The sequence below is a fragment of the Mesoplodon densirostris genome, chromosome 16 (assembly GCF_025265405.1).
Source record: "Mesoplodon densirostris isolate mMesDen1 chromosome 16, mMesDen1 primary haplotype, whole genome shotgun sequence".
Lineage (NCBI taxonomy): Eukaryota > Metazoa > Chordata > Mammalia > Artiodactyla > Ziphiidae > Mesoplodon > Mesoplodon densirostris.
Genome location: NC_082676.1, coordinates 72352557 through 72380149, shown reverse-complemented (window position 1 = coordinate 72380149; position 27593 = coordinate 72352557). Strand labels below are relative to the sequence as shown.

Below are 27593 nucleotides of genomic sequence, written 5' to 3'. Positions count from 1 at the left end.
ATTTCCCTTGTTTTCCAATGGGAAAAAAACGCAGTTCAGGATCGCAGCTCCACCTTCCATCCTAGGTTGTCCTAAGACGGCTTAGGGGACCAAGGTAGGCATCTATGAACCCAGGCCAGGTCTCTGCGGCGGCTCCCACCCAGCAGAAAAACCCAGCACCGGGTACCGCGGGGAGGCCCGACCGCCCTCGGCCACGGACGCAGGCCCTTTCCAGGAACGCGCGGGCCCGCCCCCTGCACGCGGCCGCCCATTGGCCCGACGGCGCCGGGCGTGACGTCAGGCCCCGCCCCACCACTTCTCCGGCCCCGCCCCGCGGAGTGGCCTGGCGGTTTGGTCTGGAGCAGCTGAAACCGGTTTGAGCGGAGCTGCTTCCTGCCGCTCGGCGCCGCGGTTGGCCGCCTGGGGGAGCGCTGGCGAGGCGCGGACGGCGGGCGCCCGGCACCTCGGCCCGCGGCACTGCTTCTCGGGCGCGGCGTCGGTGGCGGCGCGTACCCGCGGACCCGGCAGGTGAGGCGGGAGGCCGGGGGGCCGGGCGCGCGGTGCGGGGGCAGTGGCGGCCGCTCACGTGGCTGCCGAGTTGTCAGGGCGACCCGGCTGGGGGACGCGGGCGGAGCGCGGGGCGAGGCATGGGCAGGGTCCCCCAGCCCGGGCGGGCTCTGCCCGTCGGGGAAACAGCGGCCTGGACGTTCGCCCCGGTAAGTCGGTGGGTGACACATGTTTATTGTATTTATCCTTTGCTGCCGCGATTCCTCTGGGCTGCTGGTGCTTCGTTCCCCTCCGAAAATTTTGCAGCGTTTTCGATATACGAGAATGCATAAACCGTAGGACCACCATGAGTATTCAAAGAAACAAGTCTCGCTCACCACCACTCTCTGGCTTTATCCTTAAGTAATTCATAGTGTTTTGACAACTGCTTATTTTCTGAAATTGCCTAACCAAGTAGTCTAGGGTGTGCTTGTATAATTCAGTTATTCCAAGAAACCGAAGTGCCTTAGTCTCTTAGGAAAAGGTTCCAGGAACAGTCATCAGTGCCCTTGATACAATTTTAAGACAGTTTCCCCTTCTTATAAAGCTCTGCTTTTTCCAAAGCTCTTCAAATTGCCTTGATGACTTCTGGGAGAAAGCCTTCATCAGTTAGGTGCTTCATCGGCCCCCTCTTATCCCACTGCCCTGTTATAAGGGAAATTAGGCGTGAATTCAGCCACGAATTGTAGAGAAATCTTTCACCATTGAGGCAGCTGCCTAGTCTGTAACACGTAGAGGAACTGATAAAACGAAGCAGGATGTTTGGACTTGATGTTTTCTTCATACTCTTCTTTAGCCCTTCCTATTTCTGCCCAGTTCCTGTCCACTACTCCCCCCACCCCCCGCCTTGTGTGTCTTGCTACGTTTCTGACAGTTGTGACTTAGCTAAGAAATAAATACAAATTATCAGTCCTTTTTCCAACTCCTAACATTCTGGATACAAATAACACAAGATAAAACAAACAGGTAAAACTACACGGTGGTTCAGTGGTTCTCAACTTCACTAGGGAGAACCAATATTCTAGACAAAATAAGATTAGGAAAGTTGGACTCCAATAATGACCACAAAGGAAATCTCAGTGACTAAAATTTGATATGTACAAAAAGGAAGCTGATGAATCAAATCTTTGTGTATAACTTAACCAGGAAAAATAAATGAAATGCATATGAAAATAATATCAAGATGAAATGGAAAAAATTTGGAATAGTTTTATGGCATTGTTTAGAAAGGTGATTAAAGAATTAACCGGCTTAATGAAATCTCCAGAACTGCTTTCTTAATAAAAATCCATTCATGTCTGTGTACATTTGATTAAAATACTGGCTCAGAATATACTGGGGTCTGAATAGTGGGGTCATAATGATCCTCCAACAGGATGAGCAGGAATTAACTCAGGAAAATACAGGCATTTCATATGTTGTTTTCCTGTAGTCAGTTGGAGCCTAGGAAAGAGCAAGGAGAATTGGAAACAGCTTTTTTCTTTGAAAAAGTATTTGAAGGAAAACAGTGAAATTTTTTTGGCTAGAAAAAAAACCACATTTTAGCTGAAAATATCTGTGACTTCAGTTTAGCTCTAAAGTAAATGTTCCTGTACCTTTGTTTGCTTAAATCTCCCTTTTGTTCCCCAAGCTGGCAAACCAGTAAAGGAATGTGTTGGGATAGTTTGTTTGACAAAAAGAATAGAGTAAAACTTATTTCAGGTAGTGTAAACTCTGAAATATTTTTAAAATGTAAATTACAATGTCATTTTGCAAATTACCTGAGTCCTTAAAAAAGTTAAAGTGTAAAATGCTACTCAAAGTCCTAGATGAGAATGCTGTTTAATGCTTATCTTCAAAAAGTACAAAGTGGAGGCTATGTTTAAGAACCAGACCAAACCAAAAACCTGCCTCAGAAAGTCTGTAAGTGAGGTTATAGGTGAATTGGTTAAATTACATGTGCAGTCAGCTCATGTATGTAAAAATGACTAGCATTTTTCATCTTATTCTTGTTGTATGTATATCTAGAAGACCTCCCCCGTCCAAGGTGAGATTTTCTTTGCTTGTTTGGAAGAAGAGGAAGTGTTGGTTGTATAAATTTTTCGTTCCACAACAGAACAGTATTTTACTTTGGTTGGTAGCAGGGTGCCAAAATTGTACGCTTCAATTCTGCACCAGAATTTTGGCCTCTGTCCACGATCAAGTAAACTGCTGCTCCTGCAGCTCTGCAGGCTCTTATTTGGTACGGTATTAAATTTGGGCAAGGGGGGGAATGGAAATTAACCAGATTATATGACTTAAGGCAATCCAAGTTGGAGATGATGCTTTGTTGACACCTGGGGAGGTTAGGGGGGTAATTTTGTGCTTGTGTATGTAGCTTTGGTGTAGTAAATACTGGATACTGCAGCTGGTTCCAGTCAAGTTACTATAGCCACTTTCACAAGCAACCTTAAGAATGAGAAGCTCAATTTTAATCAGTTGATTTACTTTTCATTAAATTTACATGTTTCACATTTAACACAGTAGAAATTTAGAGATAATTTTGTACTAGGTGTTGATTTTAATACATAGGAATAATTACATCTGATTTCCCTAAAATTGGTTAAAATATTTACTTAAAATTGATCAACAAATAACTGAACACCAACTTTTAATTATGTAGATAAGATTGTTCTTAGTAACTGGCAGTAAACACTGGGTGAAAGTACAGGTTATATGTTGAGATGGTGGTTGGTTATTCAGCAATTTGCTGGATGATGGGGCTTTTTGCTATGTCTCAAAATTAATTCAGTAACTTAAAAAGCCAAGCTTTTTTGCTAGCCTTAAGGTTTCTTCTTGATACGATTGATACAGATAAATTAAATGTAAGGTATAGATAAATGTAAGATTGCAGTACTTCAATGAATCATTTGATTTATTAGGAAAGGAAATAGTCTTATTATCTTAGGGTTATACTCAGATTCATATCAGATGTCATATTAAAAGGCAACTATTAAGATATTTGGGTTAAATAGGTAAAAGGTGAGGTAACAATCTAGAGCTAATTTTAGATTTGGAACATTCTTTGGCCATGCTACAACTGGATGTATATGCTTTAAATAGATCATGTTTACTCTTAGACACAGAAAGTAGATTAAGGTATCAAGGACAGGTGTTTTTTCCTCCAGTGTGGAATCTTGGGTTTTCTAACTGAAGTGGTAGAGTTGCCAGATACGGAATTCTTTAGCCAAGTGACATGAAACCACATTGACTGGTGTTCTTGCTTAGTATATATACTGTATTTACATTTTGTAATTGATGTAGGTGGGATGATGCATAGTTTATAGCTAACATTGGCTATAAACTATGATCCTCATTGCAGCGCCCCTGTGGTTAGATATTAGAGATTCCTCATCCTCAGCCCTCTTGATATTTGGAGCTGGACAATTATTTGTGGAGAGCTGTTCTGTGTATTGTATGGTGTAGAGCATCACTCCTGGCTTCTACCCCCTAGATGCCAGGAGCATCACCCACAGTTGTGGCAACCAAAAATGTCTCCTGACATTGCCAGATGTCCTTTAGAGGACAGAGTTGCCTCCAGTGGCAACTGCTGCTATCGATCTGTCTGCCTTGACTTGGAAGCGTGGTTAACTGTGGGTATTAGTGTTCATTAAATGACCATTGCAGAGTTGTGCATGTATTCACAGGGAGGGGAACATAGTGAAAATGGAAGAAAGAATAGCTAGGAAAGGTGCTTGAGGATTTTTTTTTTTGAATAAAATAATGTGCAAATGAAGATAAGCAATTTCAGTTGGTAAATTAAAGGAAATGATGTAAAGACATCATTGGAATTATTTTAGGAACATTGATGGATTGGGGGTACAAAAGTTTTTTTGGAGGTGTTGGAGAAGTTATGTACAATATGATGTGGCCTTGTGTGGAGTATGTGTTCTTTCTATATTTAAATTCTATAAACTGCATGAGAATTGATGTACATTAAAATTGTTAAAAAATTTCCTATCTTGGGACTTCCTTGCTGGTCCAGTGGTTAGGACTCCGTGCTTCCCCTACAGGGGGCATGGGATTCCATCCTGGGTGGGAGAACTAAGTTCCCGCCTGCTGTGGCAATCAATCAATCAATCAACCAATCAATAAATTAAAAACAATTTTAAATTTCCTATCTTAAGTACTTAAATTAAGGGATAGTAAGGTGAATAGGTTGGTTAGGCTGGGAAAAACAGTGAAGAAATGAAAAGTAAGCTGGAGAGAAAATGTGGATAAGGAATAAAGGACATCAAAGACTTCAGGATTTAGATTTCTATAAGTAATGGAAGTGATTCCAAGCCAGGGATGTGAGGGATATTCTAATTGACATAAAATGTATTGTTGGGAAGCGATCGAGAAGCCAAAATATAAGTAGGAGACTTAGGGTTTTTAATGAAGTTTAAACTTAGAAAGAAAGGCATGTATGTAAGATCAATTAAAATCTACAGGTTTTGGTAATGTTGGCTTGGCCAAAAGTTCGTTCGGTTAATGAATATGTTGTTCAATAAAGTTCTTGGTGAAAATGAAAAATGGCAGACTTCCTGCTGGAGCGGTGGTTAAGAATCCTCCTGCCAATGCAGGAGACATGGGTTCGAGCCCTGGTCCGGGAAGATCCCACATGCCGCAGAGCAGCTAAGTCTGTGTGCTACAACTACTGAGGCTGCTCTGTAGAGCCCGTGAGCCACAACTACTGAAGCCCGCACGCCTAGAGCCCGTGCTCCTCAACAAGAGAAGCCACCTCAGTGAGAAGCCTGCACACCGCAGCGAAGAGTAGCCCCCGCTCCCAGCAACTAGAGAAAGCTCATCCACAGCAATGAAGACCCAATGAAGCCAAAAATAAATATATTAAAAAAAAAGAAAAATGGCTACTTAAAACCGAACGAACTTTTTGGCCAACCCAATAGATTACAGAGTTGAGACTAAATTCAAGTCTGCAGAACTACAGTAATGATGGGCCTGTGGTTAATAAAGAGAAACTTGAAAAGAGTGATTTGTGAGGGGGAAGGGGTTTTTGTTATTGTTTTTTTTAAGCCATTGGTTAGGTCACTTAGAAGCAGGTTCTCAAACTTGTTTCAGAACTTAACTAGTTTGTTTCAGTGGGTGGTACTTAAGTTCTTTGGTTGTTTTCTTGTTATTAAAATTGGAACCTTCTTAATTGAAGTAGAAATGCTCTCTTGAGCCAAGTTTTTTTCTGACTCTAGTTGTTGGTGTGTGTGTTTCCCTCCACTATAAACATGAGCCTGGTCAGGAAAGATAGGTTGAGTTCAGAACAGCTGCTTATTAGAGGAGAAGGTATATGACAAGATAATCTTGAATTCTTAAAAAAAGTTTGGACACGCTTGTTTTGCAGATTTTTCTGGTCCATACATTCTTACAGGTTTGTAACACTAGGTCCTAAAACTTGCTAGGTACTTCCTAAATAATTCCGTCTCTATATATAAGATCTCTGAAATCTTTTGCTCACAGTTGAGATTCATTTTTATTTTTGTGTTTTTTAACTTGTTTCTTGGTGGTAGCTATCTAGAGCTGATATTCATGTACTATAAATGACATCTTTTTCTTTCTAGCACGACATCCTAAAATAAATCCATCAGAATGACACCTTCTCAGGTTACCTTTGAAATAAGAGGAGCTCTTTTACCAGGTATTGTAAAACTTTACTTTTAAACATTAAAAAAAAAAATAAATGAGCGTTTTTCTTATCTGGATTATCTTAAATATAGAGTTGTTACTAGAGTGAGCCTAATTATTAGATGAAAGTATCTTTAGGACATGCCTGATAACAGAAATGTGCTCGGAGCATAACAACTTCAAGAAAAAAAAGCTTCCCAAATAGTAAGTGTCTTAGTCTCATGTTTTCCAGGAAAGCTGTGAATTTTGAACAGGACAGATAATTGAACTGTGATTTTTTTTTTTTTTTTTTTTTTTTTTTTTTTTTTGGCTGTACTGCACAGCTTGTGGTATCTTAGTCCCCTGACTAGGGATTGAACCTGGGCCCTCGGCAGTGAGAGTGTGGAGTCCTAACCACTGGACCGCCAGGGAATTCTCTGAGCTATGATTTTTAAGTCATGAAAATGAAGGAAATTTTTCTAGTGTTGAGAAGTTGGTGAAATATTTGGCGAAGGTAAATTTGTTCCTTACTTGTACATCTATTTTTTTTTTTTTTTCTTTTTGCGGTATGTGGGCCTCTCACTGTTGTGGCCTCTCCCGTTGCGGAGCACAGGCTCCGGATGCGCAGGCCCAGCGGCCATGGCTCACGGGCCCAGCCGCTCCGCGGCATATGGGATCCTCCCAGACCGGGGCACGAACCCGTATCCCCTGCATCGGCAGGCGGACTCTTAACCACTGCGCCACCAGGGAGGCCCTATTTTTTTAAGCTTTATTATATTTTTTGCTGTCTACTGAAGCAGTGTGAAATAATTTTAGTGTAAGATAACATGTCAAAATAGTATCACACCTTGCTACTTACCTGGTGGTCCAGTGGTTAAGACTTCTCCCTTCTGCTACAGGGGACACAGGTTCGATCCCTGGTTGGGGAACGAAGATTCCACATGCCGCACAGTGCGGCCCCAAAAAACAAAAAAAAAAACCCAAAAACAAACTATCACACCTGGGTTAAAAATTCCTTGTTTAATACACTCTGGCTATGCTGACCAGTTCCTCAAATCTTTTGCATTCCTTTCCTCCTTTGGGGCTTTCTCAAATTGTTTCCTTTGTTTAGATCTGTGCCCCCCGCCACCCCAACTCTCCTTATCCCAACTTCCCGTATTCGACTAGGTTAAGGTCCCTGTGAAATTCAAGGTTCTTTTTTGTAGTACCTCTTAATGAGTTTTATAGAGTTATTTGAGTAATTTTTCTTGTGGACAGATTGTAAGCTCTATGAAAAAAAATGTGACTTTATCTTATTCATGCTGAATTCCTGTACCTAGCACAGTGCCTGGCTCAGAACAGGGGTAAGTATGTGTTCGAAAAATGAATGAATGATTCATTCTGTATGTCAGGCATCTTTGATAAAGCATCCATCACAGCACCTGACGGTGTGTGTTTGTCCAAGTTCAGATTCTTAGGCAAGATGATTTTGTACAGCTCCACCTCTGGGCAACATTCTGCAGATTGAAGATTGCTAGTCAGTTGATGGGGTTGCTCCCTTGGGTCTAGTACTCACCTCTTGTCCTGTGTGTAACCTCTTCTGTGGAGAGGAGACTGCAGACCTATATCATACTTTTGTGCATAGGCAGTTTAAGCTAGAAGGAGCTGGCCACATCAGGCAAATGTGGTGACCACAGAATTAGCCACAGAAGGGTCAGCTTGACAAGGTGGAACTCCTTCTCAAGGACTAGTGGCAGATGTGAATGTAGGTGTATCTGTAGGTGGGAAGGAAAGGAGGTAGAGGGACAGGGAGGGGATGTTGGGGTGGATTCTCACCTCCCCCCACAGATCTCATGTCACCTTGATTTCCTCCCCAAAGCAAGGAGGAAGTGTTCTCTGCTGACAGTGGAGAGGCTGCAGAGAGAAGTGAAGTAAGAGGGAACAAGTAAAAAGAATGTGTGGGGGTGCTGTTTGCATATTCCTTTAGTTAGCATTCAGGTCTTTATAATCTTCTATACGTGAAATCCAATTAAAGAAATAGGTCTGTTCTGGTAAAAAGTTTCCCTTTTTTCCTCATAGAAGCCATATGCAAAGGCAATCAGCAGAAAGACAGAGTAACATTGCAGGAGGGAATTAGTAAAATGCAGGAGCACTTATATAGAAGGAAAGTAACCACAGATTGTCCAAGTTTCACTTTTTCCATGTGGGATACATGTTCTTCCCAGAACAGAGAGTAGCTGCTATTTTGTATGGGGATAAGAAATAACTGACTCCATGAGAAAGGTTAATGAGACTGTCCTTTACAAAGGAAGTGTAACCAGCCTGAATCAGTGATTTGATGGTAATCTGTACTTTGAGCTAGGAGCCACTGCATATGCTGTACATATGCAGAGCAACATATATGATCTTGAGAATAAATATTTGTGCCTTGTATTTAGCAATAGTGTTTATCTTTTTTTTTTTTAATATGAAGAGGTAGTGATAACCTAAGTTAATTGCAAAAAAAAAAAATCTGGTTACTTTAAAGGATTGGTGAATATTTTAACATGAAATCTTTATACATAACCACCGTATGCTTTTACAGACATGTATTTAGAACCCTGAAAACTCCTGAATGACTACCACATTTGGGATTTTAGTTAAGTTTTAGACAGTCCAAGCATATAAAATGCCATGCAGGTGGCTAAAACCAATTAGAATTGTAGTCTTAATATAGTAGTGTCCAGAGCTTGGAAACCAAGCTACTCTCAGAGTGTGGAGGAGTTTGTCCTGAAGTTTGTTCATTTGGGCTCAGTTCCTTGTTTTTTTCTTTAAGGATTTTAATTATAGTAATTCAGAATGTGTTGATATATAAGTTAAAGATATCTGCATACTTATATTCAAGAAGTTGTAGACTTTTGCTAAATATATGGAATTTAGCAAATATAGGTGATGGCTATATGTTGGTTTGTGTGTTGATGACAAGTGTTCAGATGAAGTGTGACAGTCTTTATTTTAGTAAGGAATATGAGATTTTTGGCTAGTTTTTCACTAGTCTTTGATCTGGGGACTTTTTTTTCTTTGTTTGTTGTTGTTACATTGCTCATGTCCCATTGATAATTTTCTTGATCTTTAGCTTCTTGGTAGCTACTGTTTGAGTTCCTGGAAAATATCAGGTACTGGTTCTGTAGGATACTTATATGTTCCTTTAAATTGGAAGCTGCCTTGAAGGCAAGGACTGCCGTTTGATCCCCTTGTCTTCTTGGTGCTCATTATTGGCTCAGTAAGTAGTTGAAACAGGAAGAAAAGTCTGTCCCTATATACCCTTCCTTTTCTCTGCCTTTGGTTCTGTAGAGGTGGGTCAGGTTAATAACGTAGGTGCTAGTGTGAGTGGCACCTGGGTCCAAACCCATTTCTCCACTGAAGCTCTTCCATCTCCACTGAAAAGGGACTTGCATCCCGTTAAATTAGTACAGTTTCCTAAAACTAAAATGAGATGTTCCTGCTTAACCCACTATAACTCGTTATGTTTCTTTAGGAGAGGTTTTTGCAATATGTGGAAGCTCTGATGCTTTGGGAAACTGGAATCCTCAAAATGCCGTGACTCTTCTTCCAGAGAACGAGACAGGTGAAAGGTAAGCATGGGCATGTCATAATATTGAATAATTGTGACATTCAGATTATAAACTTGGGGGTTTCTAAGATACCTTGGTATATTTTTCTTTTAATTTTTATCAAACTTATCACATATGTATAAAGAGTGAAATCATTTTACAAAGTTTGCTGTGAAAAAACAAGTTCCTCTGTTTCTCAATTTCCACCTCGCAAAAAGTCATTTTCAACTCTTGGCTGTTGGCTGGTTCTTTTGATGCTTAATACCATATTTCTAAACAGGCTTATATTGTTATTTCTTATTTTAAAAAACTTTTTAAGGCATTTTTTGGCTTCTCAGTACTATTCTTGATAAAAGATCTAATTTTTGCTTTCGCTTATGAAATAATTTTCTTGAGACATGTATTCTTTTAAAAGTAGCAGAGGGTGGAACACGTCCTTAGGAATTTTAGCTAATGTAATGAAATGAGTTTACTACTGACATTAAATACAGCACTAAACTTAGCATGGGTGTGTTGGTGCATTGGAGTGGGGAAAAGAGGATCTGGGTGCCAGTTTCAGTTCCGAAGTTAGCTGTGATCTTGGGCAGATCTCATATCTCTAAGCCTATCTGCATGGTAAAGGGGTTAGGATAGAATCAGTGTTGTCAACAAAGGTGGTCCTTCTCTGTGTGGATATTTCGAAGTGTTATGGATTGTCAAGATGTATGCATGGGGGTAAAGGAAAGATGAGATTCTAAATAGTATACAAATACATGCAGTGCCCCCAGGGAGAAACATCAGAGTAGATGATTGTTAAGCACTGATACTAAAAATGTGGCCTGTGGACTCAGTGCTAGACAAAAAAACATTTTTTTATCAGTGCACAATGTGAGAAATACAAAAATTGAGAGCAAGCATTTAGAAATGTTTATGGCAGTTTGACATGGCTGGGATACCCATGCATGTCATGGACTTATCTCATTGAACTGGGTACATCATAGACCAGAAGTATTGGTCATGGGACAAGTAGGTAACACAAGTAAACAGAAACTGGTCCTTCACAGCAGACAGTTTGAGGAGCACTGATGGCAAAGCAGAGGGAAATAACAAGGAAAGTAAAACAATACCATAATGTACGCTCAGGAAAAGAAAACAAAAAGCATACATAGAACACCTGTTCCTCTATTTATCATTAGTGTGACACATTTTCTCAGCCAATTCTCATCTGTTTTTATAAGTTAAGTTCTGTTGACAAATGATATTGGGATCACAGAAAAACGAGATGTTTATTCTCTTCTAGTGGCTATTTTTTCCTTGATTTGTGGATTAGTCACTCCCATCTGAAGTGAAACCTCATGTCTTTCTAAACTTGTTTACCTCTGCTCTGAACTCTTGAGCTGCCCTGTTACCTGTCTTAAGTCCATTCTAGCTAACCTGGTCAAAGTGATGTGAACAGAATGAGAACAATTAACGTATTAATTTTAAGGAAGCAGCCATTTTGACATCGCTGTACAATGAAGTATAATTGATTCATATATGGCAGATAAACAGTGCTTCACAAAGAGAAAGGACGTAGATGACACAGTTGATATAAGTAGTTGAAACAAGATGATACAAAAGGTAAACAAATCTGTTTGCCTGTAAACAACAGTCTCGTGGGGGTTTTTGGTTGGTTGGTTGGTTTTTGACAGCGTGCTGGATCTTAGTTCCCGGACCGGGGATTGAACCCTTCCCCCTACAGTGGAAGCGCAGAGTCCTAACCACTGGACCACCAGGAAGTTCCTCAGGCTTGTGCTTTAGAACTGGGTTTCTTTGGGATTTCAGTGTACTCTGCACTTAAGTCCGCTGTTCCTCCTTTTCAGAGTCTCTTAAGTCTCTCTGTACCTACAGGTTTGTGGTGACAAGAGCTCTGTTGGAATTTTTTTCTTACAAACAATTTGAAGGTTGTGGTGTTATTTCCTAATAATGCAGGAAATGTGGGTCACTTATGATTTTATTTGCCATCCTTGGAGATCTTACGGTATTTTTGTGGGGAGGATATGAGGGCAATTCAAAACCAGACAGGTGCACTAAACCTTCTCACTGCCCCTCTTTCCTGGTTTTTCTTGAGTTTCATCAGGTTACGTTCATTCTTGACGTCACTGAACAGTTCTGGTACATTTTTTTAAAAGTAATTTTATTTATTTATTCATTCATTCATTCATTCATTCACGACTGCGTTGGGTCTTTGTTGCTACACTCGGGCTTTCTCTCTAGTTGCGCTGAGCCGGAGCTACTCTTTGTTGCGGTGCGGTGGCTTCTCTTGTGGGGCGCAGGCTCTAGGCCCGTGGGTTCAGCAGTTGTGGCTCGCGGGCTCTAGAGCGCAGGCTCAGTAATTGTGGCGCACAGGCTTAGTTGCTCCGCGGCACGTGGGATCTTCCCGGACCAGGGATTGAACCCGTGTCCCCTGCCTTGGCAGGCGGATTCTTAACCACTGTTCCACCAGGGAAGTCCCTCTGGTTCATTTATAACTTTGCTATATTTGCTTAGGGAAGTAAAGTAAAAAGACTCATTTTATTGCTCTCACCATCTGATCTTTTCATTTGGTGATTCTTAACCAGGGGAGCACATTGGAATCACTTTAAAAAATGATTTAAAAAGCACTTTAACTGGTTTAAAGCACTTTAAAAGGGGGCTTTTAAACAAATGCCTAGACCCTGCTCCTGTAAGACTGATAAATAGTGCACGAGAGAGGGGCCCCAGCACATTTTTGAAGCTTCCCCCTAATTCTGCTGTGCACATCTGGGGCTAGTTTCACATACTCTGGCTGGTTTTATGGGTGAAATAATACTGGAAATTTGCCTTTTTTTTTTTTGGGTAGCAGAGATGGGAAATAAATTTCATCTCAGAGTTGGTAGAATCTGCTTGGAGCCCTGTGTTGAAAAGGATTCTGAGGCTTATCAGGGAGAAGTAGTCAGGGCACATGTTCCGAGCATTTAGGCTGTCCTTGTTGTGCAGCAGTGTTTCTCAAGCAATCACATATGTCCAGTTTATCAAACTCCACCCCAGACCTATGAAACCAGAGTTTCCTGCCAGGGCATATGTATTTTATTATTACCAGGTTAATCTGATTGTTGAAACTAGGACCAGGGGTGACAGCTGGTTGTGGATATTTTGTTAGAAACCAGAATTGAGTCAGAGTGAGGATAATGCCCTAAGTCCGTCTTGGCAGAGCCAGGTGGGGAGCAGTGCTAGCCGTCTGGTATCATGGAAGAATATTTGGAGCTGCCGTTTAGTCACTGAACTATTCATGCTGAATTAACGTTTGGGTAATGGTCTATGACATGGGCTCTCAAACTTGTGTTCATCATCAGAGTCACCTGGACGCTTGTTAACTTACAGAGTGCTTGGGCCCTCCCCCAGAGTTTCTAATTCAATAGGTCTAGATGTGGCCTGAGATTTTTTTATTTAATTTATTTTTGGCTGTATTAGGTTTTCATTGCTGCATGCAGGCTTTCTTTAGTTGCGTTGAGTGGGAGCTACTCTTCGTTGCGGTTCTTATTGCGGTGGCTTCTCTTGCTGTGGAGCACGGGCTCTAGGCGTGTGAGCTTCAGTAGTTGTGACATGCAGGCTCAGTAGTTGTGGCATGTGGGCTCTAGAGCACAGGCTCAGTAGTTGTGGCACATGGACTTAGTTATTTCGCTGCATGTGGGATCTTCCCAGACCAGGGCTCGAACCCGTGTCCCCTGCATTGGTAGGCGGATTCTTAACCCCTGTGCAACCAGGGAAGCCCTGGACTGAGATTTTGCATTTCTAACAAGCTCCCAGTTGATACTGATGGTCCTGGGACCACACTTTGAATACCATTGGCCTATGATTTGAAGCTAAAAATCAGTTATAATCATGAATTGTAGTGAATTCTTTCACTGTTGAGTCTAAGCTTTAGAATTAGCATTAGAATATGTAGAATGACATAGTTCAGAAGATGTTGAGTAAGATACAAGTACAAGTAAGATACAGACACTGATTGCTTGGCTAGGGAAATAGCCAGAGGCTGGGCAGGACAGAATAAGGGACAGTTGGGAACAGGCATTTAAGTTTGTGGCCTTGGCCTCAAAGCCTCTTAGCAGCCATGTAACATCCCTAGCTAAGTGGAAAGCGAGAGGAGATTCAGAGGTCTGCACTGCTTGCCTTTTCTGTTTGGAATACTACTTCTCCTGCTTCTTTGTATGGCTCATCATTTAGGTCTCAGCTCAGACAGTTCTTTCTTGTTGAGGTCTCCCTCCAAAACTTCTTGTCACCTCAGAAAGGTCAGCTAACCCTTCCTGTGTATGCTGTTGGCTTATATATTTGTCTATCCACATAAGCAAGCAATCTCTGTGAAGATGGATTTCTTTCTGCCTTATTCATCACTGTGTTCCCAGTACCTGGTTCAGATTAGGCCTGGAGTAAAAGTTTGTGTAGGAATAAATAAATGGTATTGGTCACAGACCTTACTTGAGGGATTTTATGAATTAATGAAGACTTTATGCATTTTAGTTTGATACTGATGCTGCTGCTTTAATTCTTTTTTCTCACAGCATGTTATGGAAAGCAACCATTGTACTTAGTAGAGGAGTATCAGTTCAGTACCGCTACTTCAAAGGGTGCTTTTTAGAACCAAAGGTATGTTTTCTTTATCTAGTTTCCAGTTTCTTTACAAGACTTCTTTCAAAAGCAACTAACTTAAGTTTGGAAACATTAAAAGTAAAATGAGTTTGTTTAGATCAAATAAGGAAAAAAGAACTCTAGATTAATAATATTTTAGTACCAAAAAAAAAAAAAAGGAAGTAGCCTCTTCAGAGGCAAATAGTGTGTGCAATGGAATTTTTAAAAGACTAATAGTAAGTATGTTCTGCAATATTCTTATCATGAAATTGGTTTTAATGATAAGTGTTCTTGATAGGTGTGCATTTTGTATAACTTTTGTAAACTAGTTAGTAACCAGTAGTAAGGGTTTTTCTTTTTGTTTCATTTTTTTAATTTGTCTGTGGTAAAGATATATTTAGAGGTGTATATAGCCAGCTTTAAGTGAGTAACTTTGAAAAAATTATTTCAATGCAGCCATCTCTTAGTGGCTGCATTAACTCCTATCAAAACTGAAGTCATTCCTTTTAGACTTTTTTCAGTGATAGTGTTGATAGACCAGGATCTTTTCTGAAGGCCTTTGGAATATCAGTTAGATCTAAATCTGCTTGCTCACTAAGATTTATTTATTATTTTGGGAACGTTTTCATATTTAGAAAAAAAAAAGTTGATTCTTTATTTTAAAGATACTTATTTGCTGAAAGGATTCTTTTCCTTCAGATTTTTACCTTTGAGCACACTTTGGGCTGCATGTGAACAAGGGCTTAGGCAGGAGTCTAGGAAGCAAACATGGATTAGATCTTTTTAAAAATGTATTTCCCTTTGGGGTCCTTGAATACTTGTTACGTGTAAAAAAAAAAAAATGCAAGCAGCCACTGTGACCTCAGTCTCTTAGCCACCATTATAAAGAAGAGAAAAACTGACAAACCCACTTCAGCTGTCTTTTGCACCTATTACGTTTCTTATTCCAAGAATATATTGTGAATATACTCAGTAATTAAAATTAAATTACATTATAGTTGATCATTATGTTGGCTTATCTTGACAATAGTCTCACTTTAATGACTAAGGGAAAAATCATTTATTTGGCATAGGGGTTGTGCATTGTGGCAGAGTTCTTTAGTATAAAGTGAACATTTGTGCAGAGTTATGTAGATCACAGCACTCATGACTTTGAAAGCATATTTGAGGATCCTGGTATGTGAAATTAACTAAATTTTACTTACGGGGGCATTTGGACAAAATCCTAATGAGTCCTTTGGGCGTAGTTTCCTAAAGTAAGACTGTTGTCAACACAGGTCAAATTAAGCCAACCTACAGTATTTTCTCTTTTCATTGAAAATGTAACCAAAAGCAGCAAATCCGTCCAAAATGCCTTTTCCAAAACATTGGCACGAAGTCTGCTTACAGTAAGAAACAAGTTTTCCCCCTTGTAATACTTGCAAAAGTTTACAGTATGTGTTGGTGAGTGTGTTTCTTTAAGTAGGTGCTCTGTATCGTGTACACATGTACCGTGTGATGCAGGGGCTGCCATGGTAAGTATGTTTTTCATGGAATAGAGTAAATAGCCACATAAAATCCCATGCATATGGCTAGAGGTTTTTTTTTTTTCCCACACGCCAGCTTAAAGTGACACTTCTTTTTAAAGTTGGTGGCGCTTTTTAAATGAATCATAATTTTTAATAGAAGTAATTAGAAACTTTGTCTCAATTGTGCATTGTCAAATGATAGAACTAATGTGCAAGGAATCTTAAATCGTGAAATGACGTAAATTATTGGAGTATATATTTTATGAATATAAAGAATGATTGGAAAGCAAAATGATTATGAAAGCATTGAAAAACTGACATGGGTAATAAGGTTACTTTTACTGGGTCAAAAGTTTTAGTTTATCCGAGCAGTTGTAGAACCTAAGCTAAAAATCTTGTGATCTTGTCACTTGACCTTCAGAATTCAGCTTCCTCATCTATAAAATGAAGGATTTGAACTATAGATTTCTTACATCCCTTCCATTGCTAAAATTTTTCTATAAATAAAATTTTACCATTCATAGTTTCTCTTCCGTAATTTGCTCTTTCTGGCATACTCCTTTTAGTTTAGAAGTTAAAGTCTTGAAGTCCTTTTTCTCTTTAATTTCTCACAGCTCTATGTTCTTATACTTTGTAGAATTAGAATAAGGTGTTAATATATTAAATTCTAAAATAATTTTTTACAGGTGACAAATATTATCTTATTTAAGCATAGCAAACAAAGGTAGTAGATATTCCTGGAATGGAAACATTGCTGTGAGTCTGCAGATAACCCATTAATTTCACATCTTCACCAAAGATAATTTTTGAATTAATGTGTAATTTAAACATTTTTTAATCCACGTTCACCCCTTTTTATTTGTGGCTGGAATTAGGGGTTGTCTCATACTGAGATGTTAGCCACTTTTTAATTATACTGTCTTTGAAATTTTTCATTCATTTCAGTGAAATAGCTTATTTTTCAGTAACATCTGCTTTTAATTTTTACAGGTGTTAACATTCACTCATAATTAGATTCATTACAAATTCTTTTACCTTGTTCTTAATGTCCCTTGATTTTTATTAAATCCTTTAACAAAAGAATCAATCATCTGGTAGGCAGACAATTGTTTATTTTCATAATAGCCCAGGTTGTCATTTTGTACAATGGTTTCTTAATAAAATTCTTCTGGATGCTAAATACCCTCAGCTGTTAACTGTGAATTTGAACCATCTCAGAGATGTATGTCGGCCTAGCCTTCTTTGCTTTACTCACTCCTAAGTGACCGTTTTTCTTCCTGGTCTTGTTAAAAATAGTGATTTTTAACTAACTGGTTCTGGCCTCTGACATAGATTAAAAATTCAGAGCATTTCACATGGGCTTTTTTTTTTCCATTTTTTTCAAAATCATAGAAAGGAAACTGAAATTTTTACAGTTTACGCTTAACAGTTTTTATGATATTTGAAAGCAGTGATATTCCATGATAGTGATAGTTTTGCTTGGTGGTCTGTTAAAAACCCCAGGCTACCTCTTATATAATCTTGTTTCTTTTTCTCAGTGCTTGATATAGCTGAGTGATGTCAATCAATAACTGTTTAAGAAAGCAGTCATTATGACTTTTTTGTAGAAACAGGTTTTTTGTATTTTTGTTAACATGCATGTTTGAGAAACATTCCAGCAATCATCTGATTTAATACATGCTAAAATGTGAAATAACTCTACCAGTCCTGTTAGTGGAGTACTGTCTTGGACTGATATTGTTACTTTTGTCTCCAAAGAGCCATTTTCCGCTTGACTCCAAAGTGCTTAAAATTGTGGCAGTCTTTTACAGAATGGAACTCTTGTTTTTTTCCTAAGATCTTGAAGAATGACTTACTGCATTTAACATATTAAAAAGGATTGCATGTTTTGGAATCGTTACTAAGATCTTTAATTTCCCAGTGCTCAGGTGTTAAGGTTTTTTTTTGTTTTAAAGAACATTGGTAAGCTAAAATTTAAGATTACCTACCAAAGTTTAATAAACTAGTCATAACAATTTTGGAAATTCAGTGTGTTTTAAAACTTGCTTCATTTGTCAATATTATAACATTTTATGTACCAACCATGAATTTGTAGTGTGAACGCCAGTAGACACAATTATAAGCCATCTGTTGAATTGGCCCTTTGGACTGCTCCTCAAGTCTCCATTCTGTTCAAGCCTAGTTTGCTTTATGCTATGATTAGTGGGTTTGTAAACAGTTAGGGGTGGTGTTTTAAAAATTACTACTAAAATATGTTCCCTCTCAAGTGTTTAATCCACAGGGCTATTCTTACATGATTAAGTATAGATACTGTAATCAACACTTTTTGTGAAATTCCCCTGATACCTGAATTAAAACAAAAAGTTAGGGCTTCCCTGGTGGCGCAGTGGTTGAGGGTCCGCCTGCCGATGCAGGGGACACGGGTTCGTGCCCCGGTCCGGGAAGATCCCACATGCCGCGGAGCGGCTGGGCCCGTGAGCCATGGCCGCTGAGCCTGCGCGTCCGGAGCCTGTGCTCCGCCACGGGAGAGGCCACAGCAGTGAGAGGCCCGCGTACAGCAAAAAAAAAAAAAAGTTAAAACAAAAACAAAGCCTCTCCTTTCTTCTACCCACTTTTAATCCCTGCTGATATTTACTATTATGTTCATGGCACCCTTTCAAGTCACGTTTGATTAGTAACTTTTATAAGAATATGGATCTACACCACTTCTGTAGCAAAGAGGATTTTTTTTTTTTTGAGGGGAGTGCAGGGGACATGGGAGGGGTGGAAGAAGGGAATAGATTAGTTATTTCTGGTTGCCCATTACTGCTAAGAAACATTCCTATTTTTATTGTATACATTTGCATCTTTTGAGGGTTAGAAAGTTTGATGTGTGAAAACAAATTCAAAAAAGTCACAGCAAAAAGTTGTAGTAAAAAACATCTAGCAGATGCAGGATCAGATGTTTCTTGTTTTTTTAGCATAATTCACCATATTTTAAGATTAGCACTTTCACATTTACATTTTTTAAAACGTCTACACAGTTTATTATCAATTCACAAGTGAACCCTTATAACAAGGATGTATTCAGCTAGAGAAAATGAGTTCCTGTATTATCCCAGGATTAAGGAATTTAATGTATACCTAATGCAATTTTAGTTTTCAAACTTCAAAAGTTTACAAGTTTTAAAAAAAGATTTTAACCTCTGATTATTTTAAGTGACAGAATTATCTCTTGCCTAATTTGTAACATACTTATTTGTTATCATTTGGCACATTTATTATTAAATAAAATCAATATTGAAATCCTATAAAATGTTATAGAAGAGTATTTAATGCTATCTACAGATGTAATAAAGAGAGAAGCTTATCTGTTCCAGACTTAAGAGTATATATATGCCTAGACAAGGGTTGAAAGATACGTGAAAATATTGATAGTGATTATCCCTAAGTAGTGTGGTAATGGGTGATTTTTGTTTCTTTTTGCTTCTCTGTATTTTACTAAATTTCTTCTTCAGAAAAAAAAATACCTTGTAAGGATATAGTTTGAAATTTTTCTTTTAAAATATGTATTTAAGGATTGTATTTTGGCACATAAGTTTAATTAGACAAGTTTAGGGTTTTTTGTTTTAAATACTTCAAGGAAAATGAGGAAACACTTCATATACTTCAGTACTTTAGGAACACACAAGGGAATCCTTGTGATAGTTCATTCTTGCTTTTAAATTGCTGTAGACATTATCAACAATACATAAAGCTTTATTTTCTTTTTTAGTAAGAGAATTTGATAACAGAAGACAGTATTAAAATTTTTCACACTGAATTTATAAACTTTAAGGCATTAAGAGTAAAAACTGGATGTTCATTCCCCTTTAATCAAACTTGTTCTTCAGATTTACCCATGCATGTATCCTTTCCTAAAGGGAAGGGCTTCCTGTGCTCCTTAGAAACACTGGTTACTAAGATACGAGAATCTGATATTCTTCCTGTTACCTACTTACTAGTTAAATATATGTCATGAAGAACTTTATTATGCCCTCTAGTTCCTTGAGTAACTTGTGATAATTGATCTTGAAGTATTCTACTCAGTTCTCAGTTTAGGCCTTTTCCGAACACTTGAGGAGTTACTTCAATCTTCCAGTAATTCTTCATTGACTTCCGACATACCAAACATAAAGTATATTTGCTGTTAACTTTAACTTATGACAGAGTATCAGTTAAAGATTACAACTGAGTGTTGTCGGCAGGTTTAAGAATGGGTTTAAAATGGTTTTATTTGCCAGTTCATCTTATTTTTGTTTACTGCCTCACCCTCATTTTCTTCCAGGATTCATCATGTTTTTTGACCTGGTACATTCCTGATTTTTCGCATATAATATTGATATTAACAAGATGAATCTCTTGGTTTCATAATTAGTATAAGACTTAGGCCACAAACATCTAATGGCATCATGGGTAGAAAATAAGATACAAGAAATTATTGCAGACGTTTAACTTTTAAATTGCAGACTATCGGTGGTCCATGTCAAGTCATAGTTCACAAGTGGGAGACTCATCTACAACCACGATCAATAACCCCTTTAGGTATGGGCATTAACTGCATCTGTTTGAGGCATATGCATAAAGTTACTAATATGCTGCACAATGGCTTAGTGGGATTTAATAAATATTTATTTTAAAGTTTAAGGTCAATGCATTGTCAGTACTACAAGTTTCACTTAGCATATCATGGGTCTTACTTTCAAAACTAAACAGTTCTTAATTGCCTTTCTTCATAAACTTTATTAGAAATGCTTACCTGGTTATTTTTTATTTCTTGAGTTAGATGGGTTTATTGTGGAATATATATTTACATTGGAGTAGTTACAGAAGTTTATAAAATAGCATTTTTTTAACTGAGCATCCATCCGTGGCTTTGATATTACTTGCTCAGAGAACTTAGAACATTTGAGGAAAGAATTAATCCAAAACAATGATTCTTACATTTTTAACTTTGAATAGTAATAGAGTAAGTTATTCTGTTTGTGTGTGTTTTTTAAACTAGTAAATACTTGAATAAACTTGTATGAATGAATTCAGATTTCTTGGTTGTAGCAGACATTTTCCCCCAATACCCTGCTGGCTATGTTAAAGTTGCTATTCAGCTAATTTTTGTTTGTTTGTTTGTTTAAACGTTCTTTAGTTTTCTTGTGCCTAAAAATGGCATTTCTCTTCATACAAGTATTTTTGAATCTCCTTTTCCATACTGAGATTAAAATTTGAAGTTCTTTTCACATACATTAAATTACCTACTTGGTTTCACCTATAAATTGACTTAGTTCTGAAAACTCTATTTTAGTTTCCAGAGAAAATTAGAATTTAAAGAATAAATGGCTTGTTAGTTACTAGCTTAGATTAGAAAGTAGTGAGAGATTCTGCTTTACCCTATATATAGCAAGGACACATCTCGTTTAAACAGCTATCTCATTCCATCCTCTTTATTGGATTTTCTTTTTGTATATACATTTTTGTAATACATTTTTGATAGTATATTTAGAATTTTTATGTAGTGTACTTTAGAATTAAAAGAGTGCCATACTGAGGTTGGAAATTATTAGGAATTGAATATTTTAAAAATTGCATTTTGAAGCATCTTGCAGTTAAATATATTTTCTTATTTTGAGAAAGTAGGATGATTTTATTTCTGGTCTTTTTAATAAATGTATTTTATACTTTTGGAAAATATAACTTCTGAACTTAAGAGCTGCGTGAAATATACCAGAGAATCTTTATTGGGAACTGTCACACTTATTTTAACAAATTCAGATTTATGTTTAAAGTAAACTGGGAGAGGAAATAGCAGGGAAGATAATTAGTATTTTACTCAGAGGGTGGGGCTTAACAGCTTTTCTCATTTAGTTGAAATTTCTGTTAGGAGGCAATGTGCAAACACTTACTTTTTGGTAATTCCTCATAGCTCTATATATACAGGTAAGTTTATGCTGTTTAAAAAGCTTTTAGCTGGCTATAGAGAATAGCTGGGGTTTGAGGAGCATTATATTTTAGGTAAGTTCAGAATACGCACTACGTAAGAATAAGCATTTTAATTGTGCCAAGATCTTTGGTTTGAAAAATCAACCAGGAGATATTGTTGTCCAGCAGCTTGTCAGTCTCATTCATTGGTTGGTATAAACATTTGTCCCAGTGCCTCTAGAGCACCTCTCTGAGGAGTTTTCTTTCTCTTCCTTACAACATTGTGAATAATCACCATGAATATAAGAACCATTACTGTTTGATAGCCTCCTTAAAAGGGATTTCTTTATTGAGGGCTACAATAAATATGCTTATTCACTTTGGGCTGCTTTTAAATTCTAAATTAATTTTTTAAAAAATCCTTAAGGTAGGTAATTTCTCAATTGTTCATTCTGTATATACATCATGAATTTTAACTAGATTTTCTATTTTCCTTCAATTTTAGAAAGTGAAATTATTATTGACGATGGACAATTTGGAATCCACAGTAAGTGAGACTGAGTTTTGAAAATTTTTATTCACATGGTTGAGATGTTACCTTACATTTCATTAGGAACAGCACAGGGAAATATGACAGAGTATGATATTGAAAATAGAGACTAGAAGACTAGATCCAAAAAACAAATGCATTCTGTTAAATAATAGTTTCTAGTATAATTATTATTATTTTGGGCCATGCCACGTGGCTTGTGGGATCTTAGTTCCCGAATCAGGGGGATTGAACCCACACCCCCTGTAGTGGAAGCGCAGAGTCCTAACCGCTGGACCACCAGGGAATTCCCTCCAGTATACTTCTTATGCTTTATTTTTTAGTTTTTATTTGGCTGGTGACTTTAGGTATATGAATTAATATAATTAATTTAAAAGTATTGTACTTAACTGTTACTATATCATCACTTAACACTACTGTGTTTGAAAATGATGTTAATTGTCCTCAACATTTAAAGTGTGAAATGTTACTCATAAGCTACGTTTGTGCCTTCTGTGTTTGTATGTGCATTTATAGTAAAATCAAGACTAAGTAGCAGAATGTTCTAGTAATTGTGGCTGAGTATTTTAACAATTAATTTACAGTGGAATATGCATTCATACACTTTCTGCATCAGTAAATACTTTATCCTAAGGATTCAAGTTTTTTCTTCAGTGACTGGAATTCTCACAGTGTATCAGCATTATCATGCTAAACTGCATTTTCATTTTAGATATTGTACTGTAGGAGCCAAAAGGTGTAAAGGGGGTGGACAGAACGTGTGCTCGCATTGACTGTGAACCAGAGATAATTGCTCGTAACCAGTTTGCATTCCTGTTGAGTACAGGAAGGAATAGGGCCTGAATGTTTTGGTTGTGGTTTTACTAAGTACATATGTTTAGCCACTTTAGAAATGTACATGCTTTTGCGGTATTTGAGCAGGAATTTCACTTATTTTTCTTGATTTTGTTTGGGATTATTTCTATCACGTCATAAGGTCGTCTAACATACTCGAATAGTTTCATTTAGCGTTTTAGAGACGACACAAAATTTATGCTACATGTTTTGGAGAGCTTTTTCAATGGAGAAGTTGTTTTCTCATTTCTTCAACTGTAATGATGACATTAAATCCTTCTATTATATGTTAGTTACTATGCATGGTTATAAACACATGGCATTTCTTTCGTCATCTGTTGCTGTTGTCGTCATCTTCCTAAATTCAGCTTTAGTTGGCCTCCAGGATAGAAAGCCATTTTTCCAACTCTGTCCATTTCTGAAAACAGTTTAAAATTAAGAGATGGTAGTGGTTTCTCTTCATGTATGAAATTTGATAGTTATGAAATCATACCTAAGGAAAAAAGTTTCTTGATTTTTTTATTTTTTGAAGTCCTCTTGATGAAGAACTTAGGTCCAAAACAGTCGTCAGCTCCCTGGTATTTATGAAAATGTTATTACCTTTGTGAGTAAGAAACTTCAAGTTAAACAGTGCTAACAGTGTTATCACAATCATGCAGTTTATCTGTGGCAGAATATGTAAATGGAGAATACATTTGTTTTGTTATTACCACCTCATATCTCCACTGCCAGCACTAGTGGAATAACTAGTTTCAGCTGAATATTTCATGTGAAGCTTTGGAAGTGTAGTAGTGATCCACTGCCAGTGGAACAAATGCTAGGTTAGAAGCCGTCTTGGAATATGTATTCTTTCTGAGATAGATTTGTATTACTTCAATAGTATATTCAACAAGAGTATTTTAATTTACTTTAGTGCTAAAGTTTGGCTAGTTGTTAATGTTCATTTAACTTTTCCCGCCTACTTGATATAAAAGTTCTTTGTCAATGACAAGTAAGACTACTTATATATTTGCTTTGGAGAGAAATACCAGTGATAGCTAACCTGAGTATATTAAACTGTGAATGTGAACTAGAATTGTCAATATATATTGTACTTATTGGATTGGCTTTAAAAATGTGTGTATTCATTACTGTTCTTCATATTTACTTTGCCAGATGGTGTTGAGACTCTGGATTCTGGATGGCTGACGTGTCAGACTGAAATCAGATTACGTTTGCATTATTCTGAGAAACCTCCTGTCTCAATAACCAAGAAAAAATTAAAAAAATCTAGATTTAGGTATGACCATGTGTATTTGTTACTTAGGCTATTTATTTTCACTAATGCTGTAGATTTCTGATCCATCTGGTTATATCCTTTATGTGTATAAACTAAGAAAATAGCACACAGATAATGTCAGATTTTCTAATAAATGCAGTGTCTTGTGAGAGTGAACTGCTTCCCTCCCTGAAGATTGCTACAGTTAAATGTACTTATGTTAGTCTTAATCTCCAAATTGGAAACCAGAAAATTTTATTTTTACTTAGGTAAGTGACTTCTAGGCTTATATATCTTTGTAGTTTCTACCATTTAAAATTTCTTAGTGTAGCAATAAATATTTTGTTTTAAAATTGACGTAACAAAATGATTTTGTGCTAAATGAGGGGAGAATGGCATGAACAAAGAAAAATGATTGTTGGAAATATACTTCAGTGTCCTAAATTTCCTGGTGGCTTGAAAACGAGAAACTTTTTCATTAAGGAGGTCACAATTACCATAGCAGTTCCAGATTAGTTTAATTTTAATCTTAATTTAAGAAGACTTAGATGTCAAGCTTTGTATAAATAACAAAATAGTAAGTAACTTAATTTTTCTGTAACGTCACCATGTATATCTTTGAGTGAACTGATTTCTCAACGACGGAGGCAGCCCTATCATTTGAATTTTTTAACTTTGGGACTGAGAGTTCTAAGTCTTGATACGTTATGTAGCTTTTTCTGACAAAATGTCAGGGCTGGGTTGAAAGGGCCATTTTCAGTAACTGAAGTAATTAATAGTAATACTTATTATCTTCAGAATGAAATTGATAATGATGTTGCAGTTTGTAAATCCATAAATGTTTTACAATAACTGCTGAAAATACTATAGTACTTACCTATACCGATAATAAAATACATAAGGGAAAGGGTGGGTAACACTTCACAGTCCTTTCCATTGGCTATTCTGTGAGTAAAGAGTGTTGGGTGTACCTTGCCTCTGTTCATTAACTTTTCTAGGCCTCTGCTTTGCTTCTGAAAAACCTAGGTAATTGGACCACGTGGCTGATCTGCAAGATCCGTTTGATCGCAGAGATTCTCTAACCAGTTAGTCATAAATAACTGAATATTTTATTTACATGTTAAAAGAAGCAAATAAATTGTGTTAACTGCTGTAAAGTGTTTTATTAGCATAAGACCTTGAAATAAAGGTAGCAGTAGAAGATAAAGCCTTGGTTGGTTGGGCTTATTAGGATTTTTTTTTCTTTGACTGTAATTAAGAAATTAATAGAGGGAATTCCCTGGCAGTCCAGTGGTTAGGACTCTGTGCTTCCACTGCAGGGAGAACAGGTTCGATCCTTGGTTAGGGAACTAAGATCCTGCATGCCGCAGTGTGGCCAAAAAAAAAAAAAAAAATTAATAGATAATTAATGGGGTTCTGATTGGATTGTACATGCATACTGAGTCCTGTACTGTTCTTGTTTATATAGTAATTGAGTGTTTGTATATATTATTGTATTGCTTAGGCTTACACTGGAAGATTTTTATAACCATACTTAGTTGGGCTCTACAAATTAAGTGACTGATTCCTACTGAAATAATTGCACATAGCTAGAAACCGATGTTTGTTTTGACCATCTTTTTTCCCCCAAATTCATATTATTGATAGGTTAAGCCTTCATTGGCTAGAAAATAAATTTATCTGCAGGTTTATCAGGACTTTTAAAAACTTAGCAACAGCATTTAAATTTTAAATAAAACACTAGACATGATGTTTTATCTCATTACCACCACGTTTTCAACAACACAAGTTTCTCTTTCGCTTGATTCCACCAGAACTTGGAAAGCAATGTTACTTACTATAAACTGTAACATTTATATAGCTATTTGAGTAAAACCTTTAATATTTAGTTCATTTAGAACTAAATTCTTTCATAGATCCCTTTAAACTTGATTTTTTTTGGGGGGGGATAGATGCACATTGCTATTTGTAGATTAGCCTTTTTTTTTTTTTTTTGGCTGCGGCATATGGGATTCTAGTTCCCTGACCAGGGATCAAACCCCTGCCCACTGTGTTGGGAGCGTGGAATCTTAACCACTGGACCACCAGGGAAGTCCCTAGAATAGCCATTTTTAATCTTCCATTCCTTCCTTGTTTGTTCATTACTATCCACTTGTGGTCGCTTTTCATATGTCCTGGTAGAGAATGTTTGTTCCTTCAGGCTTACCAACAAAATCAGTTGTTCAGAACTGTTCCTAAGAGTTTGGAGAGAAAAGATGATCATTTTTGTTTAGATTATTAAAGTGGTGCTACTTTTGGTTTTACAGTATGATTACAAAACATTATTACTAATTGAATAACCTGTGTTCATATCCCCTCTGGAAGGTTTCAGAGTGTGTGCCTATGAGGCAAGTCTGCACAGTGGTTGAAGGCAGCAACGTCATTCGGAGAGAGCAGGCCTCACTGATACAGTTCTGTTACTTGTATTATTAAGTGGATCTCATTTAAATCTAGAAGGAAAAGATTTCCTTGCGCAGCTGTATTCTATACAGTAACGTTGCTTCTACATCACTGGTATTAAAGTTGTTTAATCTATGTACATTCCAGTTGGTGCAAGAAATACTCTAGAATTGAGTTGACTGTTTGGCATTACAAGTGCTCTGTGCAACTAATCGCTTCTCATTGGGAGTTAACTAGTCTTTGTGACCCAATAGCTTGGGTAACTTGTCTTTTGTTTTCATTGCTGTGGAGTCTATAAGAGTTTTAGACTCTTGGTTAATTTTTTTTTCATTTGTTTCATTAAAAAGGTACATATAAATATACACACATAAAAACCACAAATACATGCAAATATATATATTTAATACAGTAGTTTTCTTTAATGATGTACTGTTCACAAAGTACGTGGACTCACTGTGGAGAGAAGAAAGAGGAAATTTAAAAATTTACAACTACCAACTCAAACAGCCTTTTAATGCACACTAACAGAACATGGTTCAAATTTGTACTTGTTTTATATATATATTTGTGAAACTTCTCATAAGAAATTGAGATAGCCAATTATAAATGGATAATAGTAAATGCCCTTTTAGATTCTTTTAAAAAACCTAAAGAATTAATGAAAACAGCCTTAGGCATAATGAGCATTTATCTCATTTTAATACTTTGCAGAAATGTGTGGGGATAAAAACATCACTATTTTATAAAATATAACTAAT

General features: G+C 37.3%; 1 protein-coding gene across 2 annotated transcripts in view; it reads left to right on the top strand.

The window, feature by feature from the left end:
- The first annotated feature begins 403 nt into the window (after window positions 1-403).
- Window positions 404-27593, top strand: part of GPCPD1 (glycerophosphocholine phosphodiesterase 1) — a 63398-nt gene continuing 36208 nt past the window's right edge. Inside the window, exons 1-7 of one of the 2 annotated variants that reach the window (XM_060078005.1) lie at window positions 404-507; window positions 6096-6172; window positions 9635-9731; window positions 14249-14333; window positions 20311-20386; window positions 22260-22301; window positions 24294-24417. In XM_060078005.1, the coding sequence (XP_059933988.1) occupies window positions 6124-6172; window positions 9635-9731; window positions 14249-14333; window positions 20311-20386; window positions 22260-22301; window positions 24294-24417 (473 nt within the window). In that variant the 5' untranslated portion in view covers window positions 404-507; window positions 6096-6123. Of the gene's footprint in view, window positions 508-545; window positions 696-6095; window positions 6173-9634; window positions 9732-14248; window positions 14334-20310; window positions 20387-22259; window positions 22302-24293; window positions 24418-27593 lie in introns of those variants that run through there. The other variant, XM_060078006.1, reaches the window with a different exon arrangement.